The 19,584-nt window shown below is 35.7% G+C and overlaps 1 protein-coding gene across 1 annotated transcript in view; it reads left to right on the forward strand.

Annotated features, from left to right (window-relative positions):
* Positions 1 to 19,584, forward strand: part of Cubn (Cubilin) — a 2,223,842-nt gene that overhangs the window by 1,122,188 nt on the left and 1,082,070 nt on the right. The window contains exon 36 of the mRNA XM_090396294.1: positions 13,671 to 13,895. Within this exon, the coding sequence (XP_090252420.1) occupies positions 13,671 to 13,895 (225 nt within the window). The remainder of the gene's footprint in view (positions 1 to 13,670; positions 13,896 to 19,584) is intronic.

The following is a 19,584-nucleotide window of genomic DNA, read 5'->3' on the forward strand; positions in this document are numbered from 1 at the left end:
CTATTTAATTTGTAGGGTGCACAGAAAGCATACGTTGTTATAGCGTATCTTAGTATATTTTGGCATAGCGCTTTGTATATTAGTGTTTTTAGGCGTATGGGAACTATGTCTTTTAATATGTAGAGTTTGCCACTTATTGTTCGGAGTTTGTTGTGTAGATGTTTTATATGGCTATTCCAGTTCATATCTGCATCGAGGTAAATTCCAAGGTATCGTATCGTTTCAACCTGAGTGATTGTAGTGGTTTTGCTGTTCTGTGTGTTTTTTATGTTGGAAAATGGATGTTGGATGGTTATATATTTGTTATCAACTGGTCGAGTCATTGGATTTCTGAATATCATTAATTTTGTCTTTTCTGAGTTTAGGTGTATGGAGTTTTTCGTGAGCAGATTTATATTATGGAGTTTTTCGTGAGATCAGATTTATATCATGTTGCATATTTGTTTGGGCTATGCTTGCGTTATTATGGATGGATATTATTGCTGTATCGTCTGCGTACTGGAATATCTTACCTTTGAGTAGTAACTGATTAATATCGTGCGTGTAAATGTTGAATAGAGTTGGGGAGAGTACAGCTCCCTGTGGCACTCCACAGGTTACTGGTTGCTCTCTGCTTCGGTTTGATCTGATACGTGTGATATGCTTTCTATTTTGGAGGTAGTTTGTAAACCACCTGTGAAGAAGCCCGTTTATTCCAACATGCCTCAGCTTTTCTTACAAGGTTTGATGTGTAAGTGTATCGAATGCTTTGGTTAGATCTGTAAAGACTACCATGGCTATTTTGTTTTTGTCTAAGGTGGTATTAATTACGTCTGTAAAGTCTTCCAAGAGAGATGTTGTTCCCTTATTTTTCTGAAAACCATATTGTGTTTTGAGGTATTAAAGATCTCAGTGTATGCTGTGAGTTTCTCCAGTATGATCCGCTCCATAATTTGATTGATAATTGGTAACGTTGCTATGGGTCTGTAATTGCTGATTAAATTTCTTTTTCCTTGTTTGTATATGGGTGTAATTATGACGGTCTTTAGCATACTTGCTATCTGTCCTGTTTTAAATATTTTATTTATTAGTTTTAGTAGGATAGGACTTAAACTAGTTGCATGTTGCTTTATATCTTTAGGTCTGATACCATCTATTCCTGGGCCTTTGTTTGGTTTGATTTGATGTATTGCTGAGAGGTTCTGCTTCTTTTATGGTTGGGAACCATAATGTCTGTTTTGATCGCGGTCCAAGTGGAGGGTCTCATTTTGTGATTGGGGGAATTTTTCTATGAAGTTCTTGGATGGAGTCTGCAAAGTATTGGTTAAAGTCATTTGCTAGTTGTTGGATAGATTTTGCGTCTTTCATGAAGCTGTGTTTTATGGTTTCGGAGGCAGTGGTGTTGGGAACAGAATCTAGCATCTCATTAATCAGATGCCAGGTTTGTTTCATGTTGTTTTGTGCGGAGGTTAGTTTGTCTCTGTAGTAGCTTCTTTTTGCATTTCTGATTTGTGTTGTAAGGCGATTCCTTGTTATCTTATATTCAGTTTTTAAAGTTGTGTTATTTGGATATAGCTTTAATTCTTTCCATAAAGCGTCCTTTCTGTGTATTTCTAGGATTATGTTTTGTGTTATCCAAGGATTTTGTGTTGTTTTTGAACGAATTTGGACCTTCTTTGTAGCTTTCTTATATATTTCCTCCAGTGTGAGTTTAATGTTGTTGTGTAAGATATCTGCTGAATCTGATGCCAGGTGTTCTCAGTCTGTTTTTCTTATTTCGTGGTTGACTATTTCTTCATCTATTATTGTTTTCTGTCATTTTTCTTCTGTGGGACATTGCATGGGTATTGTCATGGTGTGCAGGTTTAGAGCGGTGAAGTAATGGTCTGCTACTTTGCACTTTATGACTGATGCAGTGTAACTATTTGGTGATGCTCTGACGTTTTTATGGTCTAGACAGGAGGCAGTGATAATATTTCCAAATATTTCTTCACTAGTACATGATGTTATTGTTGGTATTAGATTGTACATGGATAGTGTGTCTAGGTATTGTACAGTGTTGTTCTGGTTTTCATTTGCAATATTTATGTTTATGTCGCCAATTATCATTAGGTGTTCGGTTGAGCATATTTCTTGGCTTAAAAGCCAGCAATTGAGTTTGTGTAAGAATTTTATCATGTTTAGGTTTGGTGGCCTGTAAATAGCATTTAGTATTATGAGATACTGTGTATTCGTGGTATTAATGATTTTGAGGCAGAGGGTTTCAGCATGCTCAAACTGATAGGCCATTTCTTTTGCTATTAATTTTTGTTTCATAAATATTAGTATTCCACCCCCTCTTCTTGTTTGGTGGCATGATCTATGTTGTTGGAAGCCTGGAATTTGGAAAGCAGTCGCTTCGTCATTAGTTATGGATACTTCTGTAAGAATCAATATATAAATAATATCAGTGTAATTCCTCAGATAAGCCTATAATAATAAGAAATGTTTTCGGATGCTTCTGATGTTAATGTGCAAGATTGAGAGACCTCTCGCTTGTACTGTGTTTTGTTTCCATGCATCAAGAGATTCGAAAGTACAATTACAGATGTATTCTGGTGTAATTACATTTATCTGATGGTTCACATTCCTTTTTGTTGTGTTGAGATCTTCTTATTGAACTAAGTTAGAGTCTTTTGTTTCACTCTGGCAACCTGTCTGTATCTTCCGAGCTTTTTATTTGTATAGATTTTGAAGTCTGTGACTTTCTCAAGAATATTTTGCCGTCTTTGATCCATAAAAATTGATATTTTTTTCTGTTTTTTCCTTTCTTGCTTGGTACAAAATATTCTGATTGAAAGGTGTTAAATACTCAGATAGAAAGATTGGCGTATTGTCTTGCGATGCATTTAAATCCTTGACTACTGGTTTTTTCTGTCTGCTGGCTTTTATGAGATTGTCTCTTGTAGCCTTGCTTTTCAGACGAACTATAACTGGTGCCGGTCGTGGCGAACCTTGTTTTCTGTTCTTCCTGGGAAACCGATTTATGGTCTGAATATCATTATGCTGTAAGGGGATGTCAATTGCATGGCCTAACTTTAGTACTTCGTCGCTGAGATTTTCTGTGGATTTGGTTTCTGGAAGACCGTTTATGACAAGGTCTTCTTTATGTTGTTGTTGTTGGTTTAAAACTTCGTATTGTTGTTTCAGGGAATTAAATTCTTGACAGAGTTCCGATGTGTCTTTTATCAATTTGTGCTGCCTCTCAGTTAATGCGTTAATGCTGGTTTTAACGTCTTTTACTGTTTGTAAGACTTCTTCGACTTTTGAATTATTAAATTTAACAAACTCTTCATATTCGCTAATTTTTTTTGTTATTTCTTTATTCTGTTTATCAAATAGTTCTTGGACAAGATCTACCAAGCTGGCTTTTATACTTTCTAAACCTTTTTCTAGTGATAAATTAACGGAACTCAAATTATAAGACTCACCGGTGTTTTGTTGTCTGTTCAGTTTATCGTCCGATTCTGCCTCCGGCGTAATCAGTTGCATCGTGGCTGGTGGCGTGTCTTTATTCTCTCTACAGTTTAGGCACTTCCATTCTTCTCGTTTGGCATTGGATTTGCGTTGCCAGGTTGTTTCAGAAAGTCCGGAACATGTAAAGTGAAGATTCCTATGGCATTTCCTGCAGGTTATGTAACATCCGCGGACGGCAATTCCTTCTGACACTTGTTGCACTTCATGACTCTCCTTTCTTCCTCTGGACAGCTGCAAAGATGGTGACGTCCTTTGTTCTGTACTCGTTAGCAATCGCGGTGTACGCTTCAATTTTTTTTAGCACACTCAGATTTTGGATTCCACTTGGCTGATTTCAATGAATTATATGTCACTGTCTTCAGCGCGACAAGTAGAGTTTCTTTATGACACTTTTAAATTAAAATCAGGAGTTAGAACCACATTAAAACCATAAAAACGGGACGAGCGATACGACCATGCAACCGTTTGTATGCCTACACAGCGCCCTCTCATTCTCCATGATAATAATAATAATTATAATTATAACAATAATAATAATTATTATTATTATTCAGGCCTTCATGGAATCAAAAGACTCATTGTGGGAGGTCCTTCCTAGAAAACACAAAGTCTGTAATGCCACTCCTTAAACTCATTAACTGTTCGCGCTATCAACACTCTATCAGGCAATGCAATCCACAGTTCAATGATGCTCCATGAAAAGAAACCACTCCTCACTCTCTTGCTCACAGTTTCCTTTCGTAACTTTCAGGGATGGAACCTTGTCATGACTCCTTCCCGCTGTTCAACCAAGCAAAAGAACTCCCCATTGTCAACCCTGTAACCACCTCTCAACAGTTTAAAAGTCTCAATCATATCACCTCTCCTTCTTCTATCCACCAAACTCTTCAGTCCACACGACCTCAGCCGATCCTCATAACTAACATTGTACAGTGCTGAAACCATCTTTGTTATCTGCCTTTGTACACTTTCCACAGTTAATTTATCCCCTTCAAATCCTGGGGACCAAATTCAAGAACAATAGGCTAAGTGTGGTCTGATAAGTGTCTTATACAATTGAACGATAACTCTTTTATCTCTGCAGGTCAATGTCCTTCTCAGTATTGCAGCAATCCTCTGGGTTACATTCACCACCTTTGTAATATGTTTGTTGAATTTCAGGTTTCTATCAATCATCCCCCCCCACCAGATCTCTGGTCTCCCCTACTTCCTCCAGTACAGCTCCTCCAACAATGTATCTCAAATCCCAAAATCCCAAAAATATTGATGTATCTGAAACTTCAAGACTTTATATTTTGCTTCATTAAACCTGATAGCAAATTATAAAATCTTGAAGTTATATAAAATATAAAATATAAAATCTACAAGAGGATAAAAATCATCCTCTTGCAGGGCTGCCACATGTGCTCTATCACTAATAACCATTCCTAGCTTCATATCTTCTGCAAACAACTGAATATCCCCATGCAATCCAATGATAATGTCATTAACATAAAGGTTAAACAAAACAGGGCTGAGTACTGAGCCGTGTCGGACTCCACAGGGTTATTATAACCTTCTGCCTCTCTGATATTGTCCCAATACACCTCTGTTATACCTATCAGATGGCCAATCCTGAATCCAGTTGACTAACATGATATCTAAATCCATGTGCTGCAACTTAAATATCAGCTTATCATGTGGCACCCTGTCAAATGCATTTGCAAAATCCAAAAAAAATGGCAGAATATGCCTTTTCCTCATCAACCGCTCTTGTCGCATTATTATAAAAGGCAATCATATTACTAAAACAAGAGTGGCCCTTAACAAATTCATGTTGCCTCTCAGTTTATGGCAGATTGGTTTAGATATCATGTTAGTGAATTTAATTGGTTATTGGCTGTCTGAGAGATATTAGAATGTTTTGTGTGTGTGTGTGTGATAGAATGGTATCAAAGAAGCAGAAGATTGCATGTGAGGTTCTGTAGGGCTTAGTATTCATCATCATCATCATCGAATTCCTGATATTTATCCTCAAGGAGTGTACAGGCGGGTTCAATATTTCGTCCTGTATTGTTTATCCTTGATGTCAATGACATCAATGTTACTGGATTGCAGGTGGAATATACAGTTTTTTTGCAGATGTGAAATTGAGAAGGGTTATTAGTAATGATGACAATGCATTATTCCTTCAGGAGAATTTGCATAAAGTGGACAGATGGCTAAATATTGGTGTATCAGGTTATTGAAAGTAAATGTATGATCTATAAATTTGGGATCCATCAACTGAGACTGAATATTACCTATTTTTGGAGGAACTATAATTAAGGAAGTGGAGCAGCCAAGGAACTTTGGGCTGATGATTGACTGAAGGTTGAAGTTTTGGGGACATATCAGAAAGGTGGTGAAGGTTACCCAGAGATTCTGCAGTACTGAGAAGGAAGCTGCAAGGAGATAGGAATGACAGAAGAGAGAGGGGAGCGGGGAGCACCACTAATGATATCAGATCACTTCTTCCTAATATGGATTTTTAGACCAAATGGCCAGGTCCCATCTGATGCCGTCTCTTTCTTGGTCTTCCGATTCTTCTTTTTCCACGTATTTTGTATCTGTATAATATTTTTGGTAGACTGCTGTTGTACATTCGATTTAAATGTTTTAGCCATTTTTGTCTATACTGTCGTATGTAGTAATTAATTGGTTTTATTTTAAGGGATTGTAAGATTTCTTCATTTGTTTTGTTGTCCAACTTGGTATATCCAGCTTTTTTTCTGAGGAACTTAATTCTGCTGTTTGAATTGGTTTTTCATCTTTCCTTTTTATCTGATTCTAGTGTGTATTTGTACTAGGGATGGCTTAAATATATTATTTATTATGCTTTTTTATTATTTTTATACTTTGACAAAGTTTGATATTTTAATGTCTATGTCTTTTTCTTCTTCATATGATAGATCACATCCCAGGTATCTGAAAGTGTTGACTTCTTCTAGTATTTTATTATCTATCACTATTTTTCTTCTTATTGGGTTTTCTTCTTTGAATGCCATTATTTTTGTTTTTTCTTTAGATATTGTCATATTATATTATTTTGAGATATCATTTAATGATTTTAATGATCTTTGTAAATCATTTTCTGATGTAGCTAATACTATTTGATCATCTGCAAATAGTAGTTTATCTATCTTCATTTGCGGGGTCATTTGTATACCAAATGAGTTATACTGTTTCCTGTTATAATTTTATTTATATAATAGGGGGGAGGGCTCTCCCCCCCTGGAGTTCTGACTGGTAGGCCAATTCTCCTTGAATTCTGATGACTTGGATTCTTTTAATGTAATCCATCCATTTATATATATATATTAAAGATTCCTGATTTCATTCTTTCATAATTTCTTCATTTCTTTTGTGATTGAATAGAGCATACTTTGCACTTTTCCTCATAAACTTCATTTCAGCTGTTATTAATCTTTGTTTGTCTTTTTGTTTAATTGTCCAGATTTCATTTCCATACAATAGAACTGGTGGGGCTAATATATTGTATAGTTTTAGACTGTTTTTTTTTTTTTTTTTACTAGGTTAGGTTTAAATATAGAGTTTTAATTACAGCTATTATTTTTAAATTTTTTTAGTTTTTAGGTGTATGTCTTTTTCATTTTCATATGTAATCATACATCCTAGGTTGATAAATGAATTCACCTGTTCTGAAATCTTGTTATTTATTACTATTTTAGGTCTTAATAGGTCTTAATATTTTAGGTCTTTAAAGGCCATCAATTTTGATTTTTCTGTTGATATTATCATTCCATAATCTTTGGCTATTTCATTTAAATTTAAAACATATTTCTGCAAGTTATCTTCAGAATTTGTAATTATTATTTGGTCATCAACAAAAAAGGAGAATGTTCAAGTTCACAGTAGGAGAAAGTTTAATACCTTGATGGAAATATTTATTCCATTTTATTATTATTTCATTTAAATAAGTATTAAAAAGAGAGTTGTTGAAAAGGAACATCCCTGTCAGACTCCTTGGTTTATGTCTCTTGGATATGATAATTCATAATTTAATCTTATTTGTATTTGATTTGATTAAATATATAATCTTATGATAACTTTTAATATGTTAAATAAGATACTTCTTTTAACTTTATCAAATACTTTTCCAAAGTCAATAAATGTAATATGTGTTTCTAAATTATATTTTCTTCGTTTTTCTATTATTAAATTTTCAAATCCTCTTGCAGAGCTATCACATCTGTACTATAACTGATAACCCTTCCCAGCTTCTAATCATCTAAAAACAACTCACTGACACTGACAAAAAATTCACTGACAATGTCACTAATAAAAAAAGTTAAACAATACAGGTCCCAGTACTAAGCCCTATGGGACCCAACTTGTAACTTTTTGCCCCCTCCTCCCACCACAGCTGTCTGATAGACAAAAGACTGGATCTGTGTGTATATATATGTAATTATTATTATTATTATTGTTGTTGTTATGATTCAGGCCTCCATGGAGTCAAATGACTCATCGTGGGAGGTCCATCCTAGAAAACACAATCTATCATACCACTCTTGAACTCATTGACTGTATGTTCTTTCACCACTCTATCAGACAATGTATTCCACAGTTCAACATGGAGGCCTGAATCATAACAACAACAATAATAATAATAATAACATATATATATATATATATATAAAACAGGCCGATCATGTACACAGATCCAGTCTTTTGTCTTTCAGACAGCTGTGGTGGGAAGGGGGACAAAAAGTTACAAGTTGCAAAATCATTGACTGTATGTTCTCTCACCACTCTATCAGGCAATGTATTCCACAGTTCAACCACCCTCCATGCAAAGAAACTACTTATCACTCCCTTGCTTACAACTTCCTTGTGAGCAAAGGTGGTCTGATAAATGGTTCATCAGACCACCTTTCATTAGTTTAAAAGTCTCAATCATATCACCTCTCTTTCTTCTATTCACCAAACTTTGTAGTCCACATTCCCTCAGCCTGTCTCCATAACTAACATTGTATAGTCTTGAAACCATTTCTGTTATCTGCCTGTGCACCTTTTCCACAGTTAATATATCCTCTTCAAATTTAGGAGAACAAATTTGAGAACAATAGTCCAAGTGTAGTCTGAGCAGAGCTTTATACAATGGAATGACAACTCTTTTATCTCTGCAGTGTCCTTCTCAGTATTGCATCAATCTTCACCACCTTTGCTATATTTTTCCTGAAGGTTCATATTTCTATCAATCAATCAATCATCAGCCCTGGAACCCTTGCCCCTCTTTCCTCCTCCAGTACATTTCTTCCCACAGAGTATGCAGACTCCCATCGATATATCCCAAACTTTAAGAGTATATTTTGTTGCATTAAAGAGAAAACTCCCATTCATTAGCCAATCTGTCCAGTTCATTCAAATCCTCTTGCAGACATACATCTCTACCATAACTAATAATCCTTTCCGCTTCTGATCATCTGAAAACAACTGAATAACCTCCTGCAATCCACTGACAATGTCACTGATATGAAAGTTAAACAATACAGGTCCCAGTACTGAGCCCTATGGAACCCTACTTGTAACTTTTTGCCCCCCCCCCCCCAGCTGTCTGATACTTATCAGATAAACATTCCTGAATCCAGTTCAATAGCATGACTTCTAAATGCAATCTAGAAGTGCAAGTGCTGCAACTTAAATATCAGCTTATCATGTGTTACCCTGTGAAATGCCTTTGCAAAATCCTAAAAAAATATCAGAACGTGTCTTTTCCCCATCAACTGCTCTTTTCACTTTATTATATAAGGCAATCATATTACTAAACCAAGAATTCCATTTAGTAAATACGTCATTTTGGCCTACTTGATTAGCCTCCGTAATTATTTTCATGACCTTGATCCATCTTACTGGTCCTATTCATGTCACCGTTCCCACGATTCACTCTTAATTGCGTCGTTGTCGTTCAGGATGGAGGTAATCCAAGTTAACCGAATTAAATATTACCCGTACAATGATGTCTTATATTTTTCCCTCATCTTCCCAACACTATCACTCACTAATTTCTCCAAGTTCTTAAGAGCAACTGATGAAACACAAATTGGTCTATAATTTGACACCTCTAGTCTGCTTCCACCTTTACGCAATGTGCTATCTTACCCTCCTTCCATTTCATTTCCCTTGACCAGACTTTCACTGAAAATCCAGATAAATGGAGCAGTAATTCTTTTAGCACATTCTCTCAAACCATGGTGAAATTCCTCCAATCTCAGTGCTTTATTAACACTAGAGTACTCAGTATTTGAAACACAAACTCTTCTTGCACTTCTAAACCTTGAACCTGCCCTATCCTCCTAGCACTAAAACCTATATCTCCTGGATGAAATACCCAATAAAAATTTCATGAAAAACTCAAGTATGTCCTTTGTTTCAGTCACTCTATTCCTGTTTTTATCCAATAATGCATCTATGCAATCTATTTTAAAGATAGTGAGTATTATTGCTTTTTTTTTTCCATTATCTCTGTGGCACGGGAATGGAGATATGAGTTCAATGTTGCAAAATGTAAGGTTTTAAAATTTGGATAACAAAAATGGGATGCAGAATTTATGCTTGGTGAGGATATATTGTCGGAGGTGGTGGAAATAAGAGATCTGGGGGTGATAGCAGATAAGGTTCTGAAATTCAGGGGACACATAGCCATAATCGAGAAGACAACACAAAGGCTTCTGGGGATGATGCGGAGCACACTGACTTGTAGAAGTATAGAGATCCTTGTTCCATTGTATATGCCTTTGATTAGGCCACACATGGACTGTTGTGCAGAGAATTGGTCACTTGGTGTTCAGAAGGAGGAAGAGATGTTGGAGAGGGTCCAGAGGCGACTGACTAAGGTAGTTTCTGACCTCTGGAATGTCGAATATGAGGAAAGATTGAGAAGATGCAATTTACAGAGTCTGCTGGACAGGAGGAGGAGGAGGAGAGGAGATATGATAGAGACCTACAAGTTAGTAAGGGGTTGTTATAGGATGAATGCTGGAGAGGTTCTAGAGAAAATAGTGGGAGATCAGGAGAGAAAACCAGAGGTCATCCCTGGAAGTTGTATAAGGACGGTGTGAGAAGCAGTTTTTTTTTTTTTTCATGCAGTGTTGTGAATGATTTTGAATGCCTTGCCTGAGAGTGTGGTATCTGCAGAGAATTTGAGTGTGTTTAAAGCATGGTATGATGAGCTATGTATTTGATAAAAGGACCTCCTAGATGAGTCTCTGATTCCATGGGGTCTTGGGTAATAATAATAATGATAATAATTACTAGTGGAATGGATTTTTTATTTTTTTTTTAAATAATAGGCATCTTTCTTTTACACCTTATTCCTGCATATTTAAATAATTCTGAACCTAACTTATCATCTCTCCAGATGATTTTATTATTATTATTATTATTTAGGCCTCCAAGGAGTCAAAGACTCATCCTGAATCCAATGACCAACCTGACATCCAAACCAATCTGCTGCAACTTAAATATCAGCTTATCATGTGACACCCTGTCAAATACCTTTGCTGAATCCAAGAAAATGGCAGTATATGCCTTTCCCCTCATTTACTGCTCTTTTAACTTTATTATAAAAGGCTAGCATGTTACTAAAAGAGCAGCGCCCCTTCACAAATCCATGTTGAATCTCAGAGATAACATTACCCTCATCTGCCCAATGTTGTATACGGTCCCTATCTAATTTCTCCAAAATCTTAACAACTACTGATTACATACAAACTGGCCTATAATTAGACACTTCTAGTCTGCTACTGCCCTTATGCAATGGCACTATCTTACTTTACTTCCATTCCCTGGGCACCTTTCCCGTAGCCAGATTTTCATTGAAATCCAAGTCAAAGGAGCTATCATTTCTTTAGCACATTCTCTCAAAACCCATGGTGAAATACCATCCAGTCCCACAGTTTTTTGACATCGATAGTCAAAAAAGCTGTGGGACTCGCACGGTCTCCTCGTGAACCTCTAAACCTCGAACCTGCCCTATGCCTCTAGTATTAATATTTACTCTTCCAGGATGAAAGATACCAATAAAGTGTTCATTGAACAATTTCGCTATGTCTTCTGCATCAGTCACTCTATTTCCATTTTTATCCCACAATGTCATTCTTCCACAATCATTTCTCCTCTTAGCAAAAAAATTCCCTATAATTTTTTTTGGATCTTAGGGCCAATATCGTCTCATATTCCAGTTTCTCCTTCCTTACCATACTAGTCACTCTCCTGGCTTGTATCTATCTTATATTCTTCATGCATCTGCTGTTCACCTGTCTCCTTATATCTCTTCCATATCCTCTTTTTCACATGGAGTTCCCATTTAGTATTGTTTGTCATCCACTGTACTCCAAATTGTGTCCTCCTCTTCACTTGTGGAATACAGCTTACTATTGCTGCTAATAAATATTCCTTCACAATTTCCCAATCACTAATGATATCCCGGCCTTCCTCGACGAAACTTCCCTAAGTTGATTTCTAAGACTTTTATATCTCCTGCCTTATAATTCCACATATGTTCCCATCTCTTTGATACTCCTGCATGTCTATTCAATTTCCAAGTCAAAATCACTTGGTCACTGTCTCAAACTGGTAGGAGAGATGTCACCTCAGTTATTATCAACTCTTTTGATGCTATGACCAAAAACCAAAACTCTCGTTCCCTCTATTACATGTTGCCTAAGATCACTATTCTTAATTTTACTTGCACATATAAAAGGAATTCTTTAATTTTCTTTCACTTGGCTTGAATTTGCCACATTTCTTCTCACACAGAATTATCTTTACTCAGCCACTCTTGTTGACTGTCTGGCTTGCCTGTTAACTAATTCTTGGTATACCTATATACTTTGCTTGTGTCAGATTCATATTAATTAATTCCCGTAACTCTGTTAACTTTTTTTTCCCTCCAGCTCTTCAATTAGCATGTCTCTGATGCTAACTGACCATAAAGATTTCATAAGTTCCTGTATAATTTCACATATATCAACTCTTGAGAGTAACTATCCCTTGCCTTGACTATGTCGTAAAACAGTACCTCACGATCATTGTCATACAACTGCAGTGGTCATATCTCCTTCACAACCATATCCTCTGATAATATCACCAAATTCACTCTATAAACTAAATCTCTCAAAGGTTATTATTCCTCAGAAACTACAGAAATACTCTTTGTTTTGTTTCTGCACTTTATCTCCTCTTTTAAGTTTGCATTCTGATAATTGAAATCTTCATCGGATCATCTTCCTTTTACCTGCTCGACCAATTTCTCCAAATATTTCCCAATCAATTCCTTCCAAATTCCAAAGCCTTTTACAGTCTCCCCTTAAATATATTTAATCCCTCAGTTATCCAACCACAGTGGGAAAACAGTTGTTGGTTGGATAATTCAGGAGGTCATGGTGCTGCATCAATAGTAGGTTTTCACACTAACCCATTTAATCATTGATTAATAGAAAGTCCTGTCTTTCGGAGGTTGGTTAATTGAGGGATTACTGTATTCTGTTAATTTAAATCTCTCATCAGGTGTTAGTAACTAAAAACTAACCTCAAATTTTTCACACAACTGCTGTTTTGAAACCCCACTCTTAGCAGACAAGCTAAGTAATTATTATGATATATTTGAAAATTAACCATTTGAACCACTGAAGTCATCCATGAAACTTTTGCTAAGATTAAGGGTTTTCATACAGAAAGGTGTGAATGCAGAAAATGGTGAATTTCTTTTAGTGGAGAGGCTCTTTTCACAAATTCATCATTATCAGGAGTGATAGTAGTGAATTTGTTGATAGTGAATGATTTTAAAGCACTGGATAATAGTCATTGCACAATCATTATAATACTATATACTTGCTTGATGATGATGATTATTATAATCTCTGATTTTGGCATAAGTATGAATAACTATGAATAACTACTTTATCACCCCCCCCCCCACATCTCCATGTTTGAAAGGAGTGAATGGTGAGACTGGTAACTGAATGCATTTAAGGAGACTGGTAATTCTTTTTGTGTATGTGGTCATAAATATAAACATCCTTGTTCTGATACAGGTATCATTCCTATCTTGTATACATAAGTTTTGTACTTTTCATATGTGGGTGTTTGCAAGAATACCTAATTTCTAAGGCTATTGTTTAAAATTTCAGAAAAGAAGATAACACTTACAATTACACACATGGACATTTTTCCATATGATAACTGCAGTGTTTCTTATTTGGAAGTACGGGATGGATCTGAAGTGCACTCACCTCTTCTTGGCTACTATTGTGCACATCGTGTTCCACCACCAATGACATCAAGTGGAAATTCATTGCACCTGTTTTTGTCTGGATATGGGGCATTTAGAGCTATATATTCTACCTCCAGTTCCAGTAAGTAAGAAGACATTTATTAATTTTCTAAGAAATGAAATTCATATGATTCCTGAAATGCATTAAGTTTAGTAAAAGTAAGCAAATGTATCATGTAGAAATTGATATATCATCATTATCTATTTCATAATAATAATATATCATCATTGGTCTCTCCATGCACAATATGCTGATTAAAATACACTTATTATTATTGTTATGTGGACTCCCAGTAGTCATAAGACTCATTGCAGAAGATCCACACTAATTGTTATTCATGCAATATTTATCATCTATCCTTAAATTCATTGAAGTCAAAGCACTGGCAATCACTTTTGGCAATTCATTCCTGTTATTCACTATATACAGAATAACAAAACACACATTCAATCATTCCTCACCATTCCACTGACCTGTAACTATCTTCATCGCTTGTCTTGGTTATCATAAATCTTTTAAAGATGGATAATAATCATATCCCATCTCGCCACTTATTGATGTGTTTTTGCAATTAATCCTTTTGCATATGGAGAAAAAATGCAATATGCAGTCTGAACTTCAACTCCCTGTCCACAATCATCCCCAAAATCTCCCTAACATCATCATCAATTTCCCTGTCTAGAACAGTTAATGTAATACAGAGTATACAATCTTTTCATCCCAAAGTGCATAATCTTACACTTTATCTCATTAAATCCACTTATGGATTTAATGTGATACACACAGATCTAGTCTCTGGTTTTCAACAGGATGAGCATATCTTAGAGAGGCTCCAGACAAGATGCACTAAATCTTTATGGGATCTTTGAAAGATATCATATAAAGACAGATTGAATGAATGCACTTTGCTGAATGCATTCCTTGTGAATAGAAGAATGAGAGAGATTGTGATTAAGACCTATGAACAAGTGAGGAGATTATTACCAGATTATTGTGCAGGAGATTTTTTCTTTGAGTAGAGGGAGACTTTTAGAGCGCCTCTGTAGCTTAGTTGCTATAGACAAAGCCCTTTGGTTGGAAAGACCTGGGTTCGATTCCTGCCCATGACGTGAAGAACCTTATTCTGATCTCTTTTGACTAAAGGTGAGTTAGCCTGTTTCATTTAAAGGTAGAGGGTTTTGATACTAACTGACTACAGAGCTTTCTATAATCACCTGCTTTATACTTCCATATGTATCCATTTTTGGCAGTGACCTTTTCTTGTTTCATCACTCTCCAAACAAATACCTCATGATCGCTCTCACACCGGCAGCAGTGAATTAATGCCTCACTTATATATTTTCCATGGACAAGTAGTAAAAAGGTGCATTATCTTTATTATTAAATTACTCTGGTCAGAGATATTGAATTTTTGCATCAGAAATACTCTCAAAATGGGAAGCAGTTGGTTTGAGAAAAGTGAAATCCACAGAATCACAAATTATAGCTGGGATGCTGAGCAAAAAGCAATATTCGGTTATTTCTATGTTAAAGAATGAAGTGGGGAAGTGAGTATTAAATTTTTGCCCCCTGTTACTTTAAGTGGATATCATTCGCTTCTTATAGCCACCTTTTTAAGAGTCTTTGGAAAATAAATGTGACAGTCAAAAATGAGATAGAAAGCTCAAGCTGTCGTTGTTGAAATAGACTGAGCAGAAGCAAGAATTTGAATTTCATTTAAGTTCCAATGTCCATTACAGATTACAATTTCAGATAATGAAGATCAGAAATGGGGGAAAATCTGAGATATTATGGGCAGAATAGTGGAAAAGGTGAGTGAAAAAAAAAGTGGAAGTAGAAAAGGAAAAGAAACATGGTTGTGGTTTTAAAGTATTAACACGTTCGCTGCCAACCAGGAGTATACTTGTAGTTCGTATATGAGCTTCACAAGCCAACTACGAGTATACTCGTATGTCGATTTACCGACCACTCATATGTCGATTTACCGACCTCCTATGTCAAACATGAGTTAACCCTTAATATATTTACCTTAATTTGGACCATTGGATTCTGAATAAAGTGGAGAGCACGTCTGGGAGCTTGGTAGAAGGGAAATAATTTCAACTAAAATATTATATATTATATATGTGTCTCAGAAGCCAACTACGAATATACTTGTGTGTCGATTACCAACCTTTTATGCCAAGCGCGAGTTAATCCACGTAATTTGTAAATCAATTTAAAACTAATAAAATCGATAAAAATAAAATCCAATCAATAAAATAAAAAACAATTTATTCAAATTAAGAATGGTACATTTTAAAACAATTTTCCATGCATAATGGTGCTTTTTCCTGGCATACAGGACAATAAGAATGTGTTTCATATTATCGTTTGTTTCGTGTACACACCGGCATGGCTTTGTTGGGTGATTCTTTTTTTCTCTTGGTGGTAAAATTTCCAAATAATGAAACTCCCGATTCCTCCTGATATTCTCTGATTGTGTAAGCTCATCCATTCCAACAAAAACTGAAATAAATTGATTGCTAAATTTTAACGCAGTCATTGCATTTCCACTAATCATGTTATAAAATGTATGCGCATTTTGAATGCATACCTCAAAAATGCGTATTGCCAATTTCTTTGGCCATCTAATTGTCTTTTGTAAGGTGGAATAGTAAGAAAGCATTTCATCAGAAAGTTCAGTGCCTGACATCCCCAGATTATAATCCCTAACGATATTTGGTTTTAAATGAAATTTACCATTCCGATTTTGCGTTTCAATCATTCCAAATTTGTGCATATTTGAAATCGATAGATCTTCCCTCTTATCCTTCCATTTGCTGATTACAACAGGACCTCTTCATTGCCAGACAAATTCCCCTTTCTTTAGTTTCTTCTGAATAACATCTGGTGGATTGTTTTTCCTAAAATTTATCAGCGTTCCACACACGTGTGATTTTCTGTCGATAAGCGATTCCATCAGAGCTACAGAATTATAAAAATTGTCCTTATACAATGCATAACCCCTGTCTAAATATTCTTCCATCAAGTGGAATACAATATCGTATGCGTGACCCATTTTCGCTAAAGAGGATTCTGAGTTTTATGTATAAATTTTTATTTTTATCACCAATCCATTCGATTCGCATAGTTCATAGAATTTCATGCCATATTTATGTTTATTTTTTATGTATTGCCGAAATGCCAGTCTATCGCGCCACAACACCATTGACTCATCAATAAGAGATTACTCGTAGTTGGCGTATGAAACAAAATTCTGTCTGATAAGCCGGCTACGAAATTACTCGTAGTGACCTTGAAGACGCAAAAAAGGGCTTGGCGTGTGGGAACAAACTATGCATGAGGAGTGTGACAGTGAACGTGTTAAGGAACCACTGAAATAAAAAATAAAATAATAATAATAAATTGCTTTTTGGCAGTTCATAAAGCTTGATGAAATGAAAATAGAATTATTTATTATTAGAAATAGAGCCAGGATTTACCAAAAAAAAAAAATATATATATATATATATATATATATATATATATATAATTAAAATAATTAAGCAAATAAATAATAATATTAATAATTAAAGGAGCGATGACAAGGGGCCACCGCTGGAAGTTACGAAAAAAGAAGCTGTTAACAAGAGGGTGAGGAGTAGTTTCTTTGCATGGAGGGTGGTTGAACTGCGGAATGCATTGCCTGATAGAGTGGTGAGAGCAAGAATGGTCAATGATATCACGGAGTGCTATGATAGACTTTGTTTCCTAGGTAGGACCTCCCATGATGAGTCTTTTGACTCCATAGAGGCCTAATTAATAATAATAAAGAGGAAAATATATGAAACTGAGTAGAATTTACATAAAGTTGGAAGAAGACATTAAGGGGAAAGTAAAATTTTATATGGATTATTGAAGAATAGATGAAGAAGCAATGTCTTCTTTCAGATTCCTTCATGGAAGTCTTGTGAGCACCTGGAGAGAGAGAATAAATGATGTGGCAACTTTATTATAAAGATGTGTTAAACACAGATGAACACCATACCAAAATCGACTGAAGTAAATATAGTTATTCTATAATAAGAAAGAAAGAAATAATAAACAAATAAATCTGGCAGTGATTGGAAAAGCATTAAGAAGGTGAAGTCCCCTGGGATAGATGTTGAGTTGAGTTGATTAGATCTAGTAGTTAGGACTGAAATGATTGTGTAAACATCTTTTAAACTGTCAGATATGGCAAAGAAAGATGATAAATGATGATTGGACCAAGTGGGATTACTGTTCCTAAAGGAAGCTCAAGAAGGGGATATAGTGACTAAATTAACACGAAAATTAACATTATTATGTCACTGTGCAAAGATTTATGAAAGGGTAATAGCAGCAGGGATAATAAATAAAATAGAGGAAGGTCTAAGAGAAGAGTAAATTAGATTTAGAAAGGAAAATCAACTGCCGATTTGATTTTTGTTGTAAGAAAAAATAATGGAGAGGCACAGGAAATTTTTAAAAAAGCTTATTTATGGCATTTTTTCATTTGGAAAAGCCTTTTATTGGGTTCAATGGAAAAACATCTGTGAAGATTAGGAAAGGACAGGAAAAAAGAATAAATAGATATGTTCAAGAATATATACATTAAATATAAGTTCTGTGTGAAGACTAAATTTGGTCATTTGGAGTGGCTTACACTTAATAATGAACTGTGACAAGGAAGTGTCTTATCTCCATTTCTGTTCATTGTGATGAATAGTGTCCTATATACAGTTAATAACAGGAAAGGAGAAACAGATATTTAATGTGGGATATTTAATCCACAATGAGAAACAGATATGTTTGCAAATGATGTAGTGATTTTGGCATATTCAGAAGAGGAACTGTAGAGTCTTCTGTATGGAAGAGAGTGACAATGGACTACGGGTTACATATTAATAGCCAGAGGAGTGAGAGCATGGTTTTAAATAATAGAGAAAGGTATTAATTAATGGTGTTACTTAATGGGCAAGTCTTGTAGAAATGAAAATGTTAAGTATAAAAATCCTGTAGAAATGAAATGAAAAGAGTAATGAAAATGTTAAATATATGCAAAGAATACTTTTGTATAATGTTTGTAAATGACTGGGTGACTTGTTTAGTTTTTTCCATCGAGCAAGGATTATGAATGGTATTCTGGCTGAAATGTGTGAGGAGATGGGTGTACAGTTTGTTAATGTGTGGAATGAGTTTGAGGGACGAAGTGAGCTGTATGGGAGCGATGGACTGCATTTGAGTGGTTATGGTGTGAGTCGCTTGGAGAGACTGCTGCTGGAAGGTAGAGAAGTGAATAGAGAAAATGAATCAGATCGAGAGGGGAGTGAGGTGGAAGAGCAGGAGAGTAAGACAGGAGAGATTGAAGAAGTGGAAATGAATGGAGAGGTGAGTGGTATGAGTATAGAAAATGAGAGAATGGGTGTGCAAGAGGAGCAGGGAAACGGGGAGGCCCAGGGTGGACAGGGATACACAGCGTGAGAAAGGTGGATGCTCCAAGAGGAGGTGAGAGCATGTGTAGGCAGGAAAGTAATTGGATGACCAGGGATCAAGAGGAAACAGATGTTGTTGCAAAGGGTTCTAAAATGAAGAATCAGAAAGAGAAATGGCCCCAGTCCAGCATGGAGAGAGCACATCGAGTGAATGGTATCAGTGGAACTAGCTGTAGATCCAGAAATGAGTTGTTGTGTTTGTATACCAATGCTAGAAGCATAAGAAACAAGGCGGATGAAATGGTTGCACTAATTGTGTCTGTGTACCCAGA

Source organism: Typopeltis vanoorti, chromosome 8 (assembly GCF_054136105.1).
Source record: "Typopeltis vanoorti isolate ZY-2024b chromosome 8, IOZ_Tvanoo_1.0, whole genome shotgun sequence".
Lineage (NCBI taxonomy): Eukaryota > Metazoa > Arthropoda > Arachnida > Uropygi > Thelyphonidae > Typopeltis > Typopeltis vanoorti.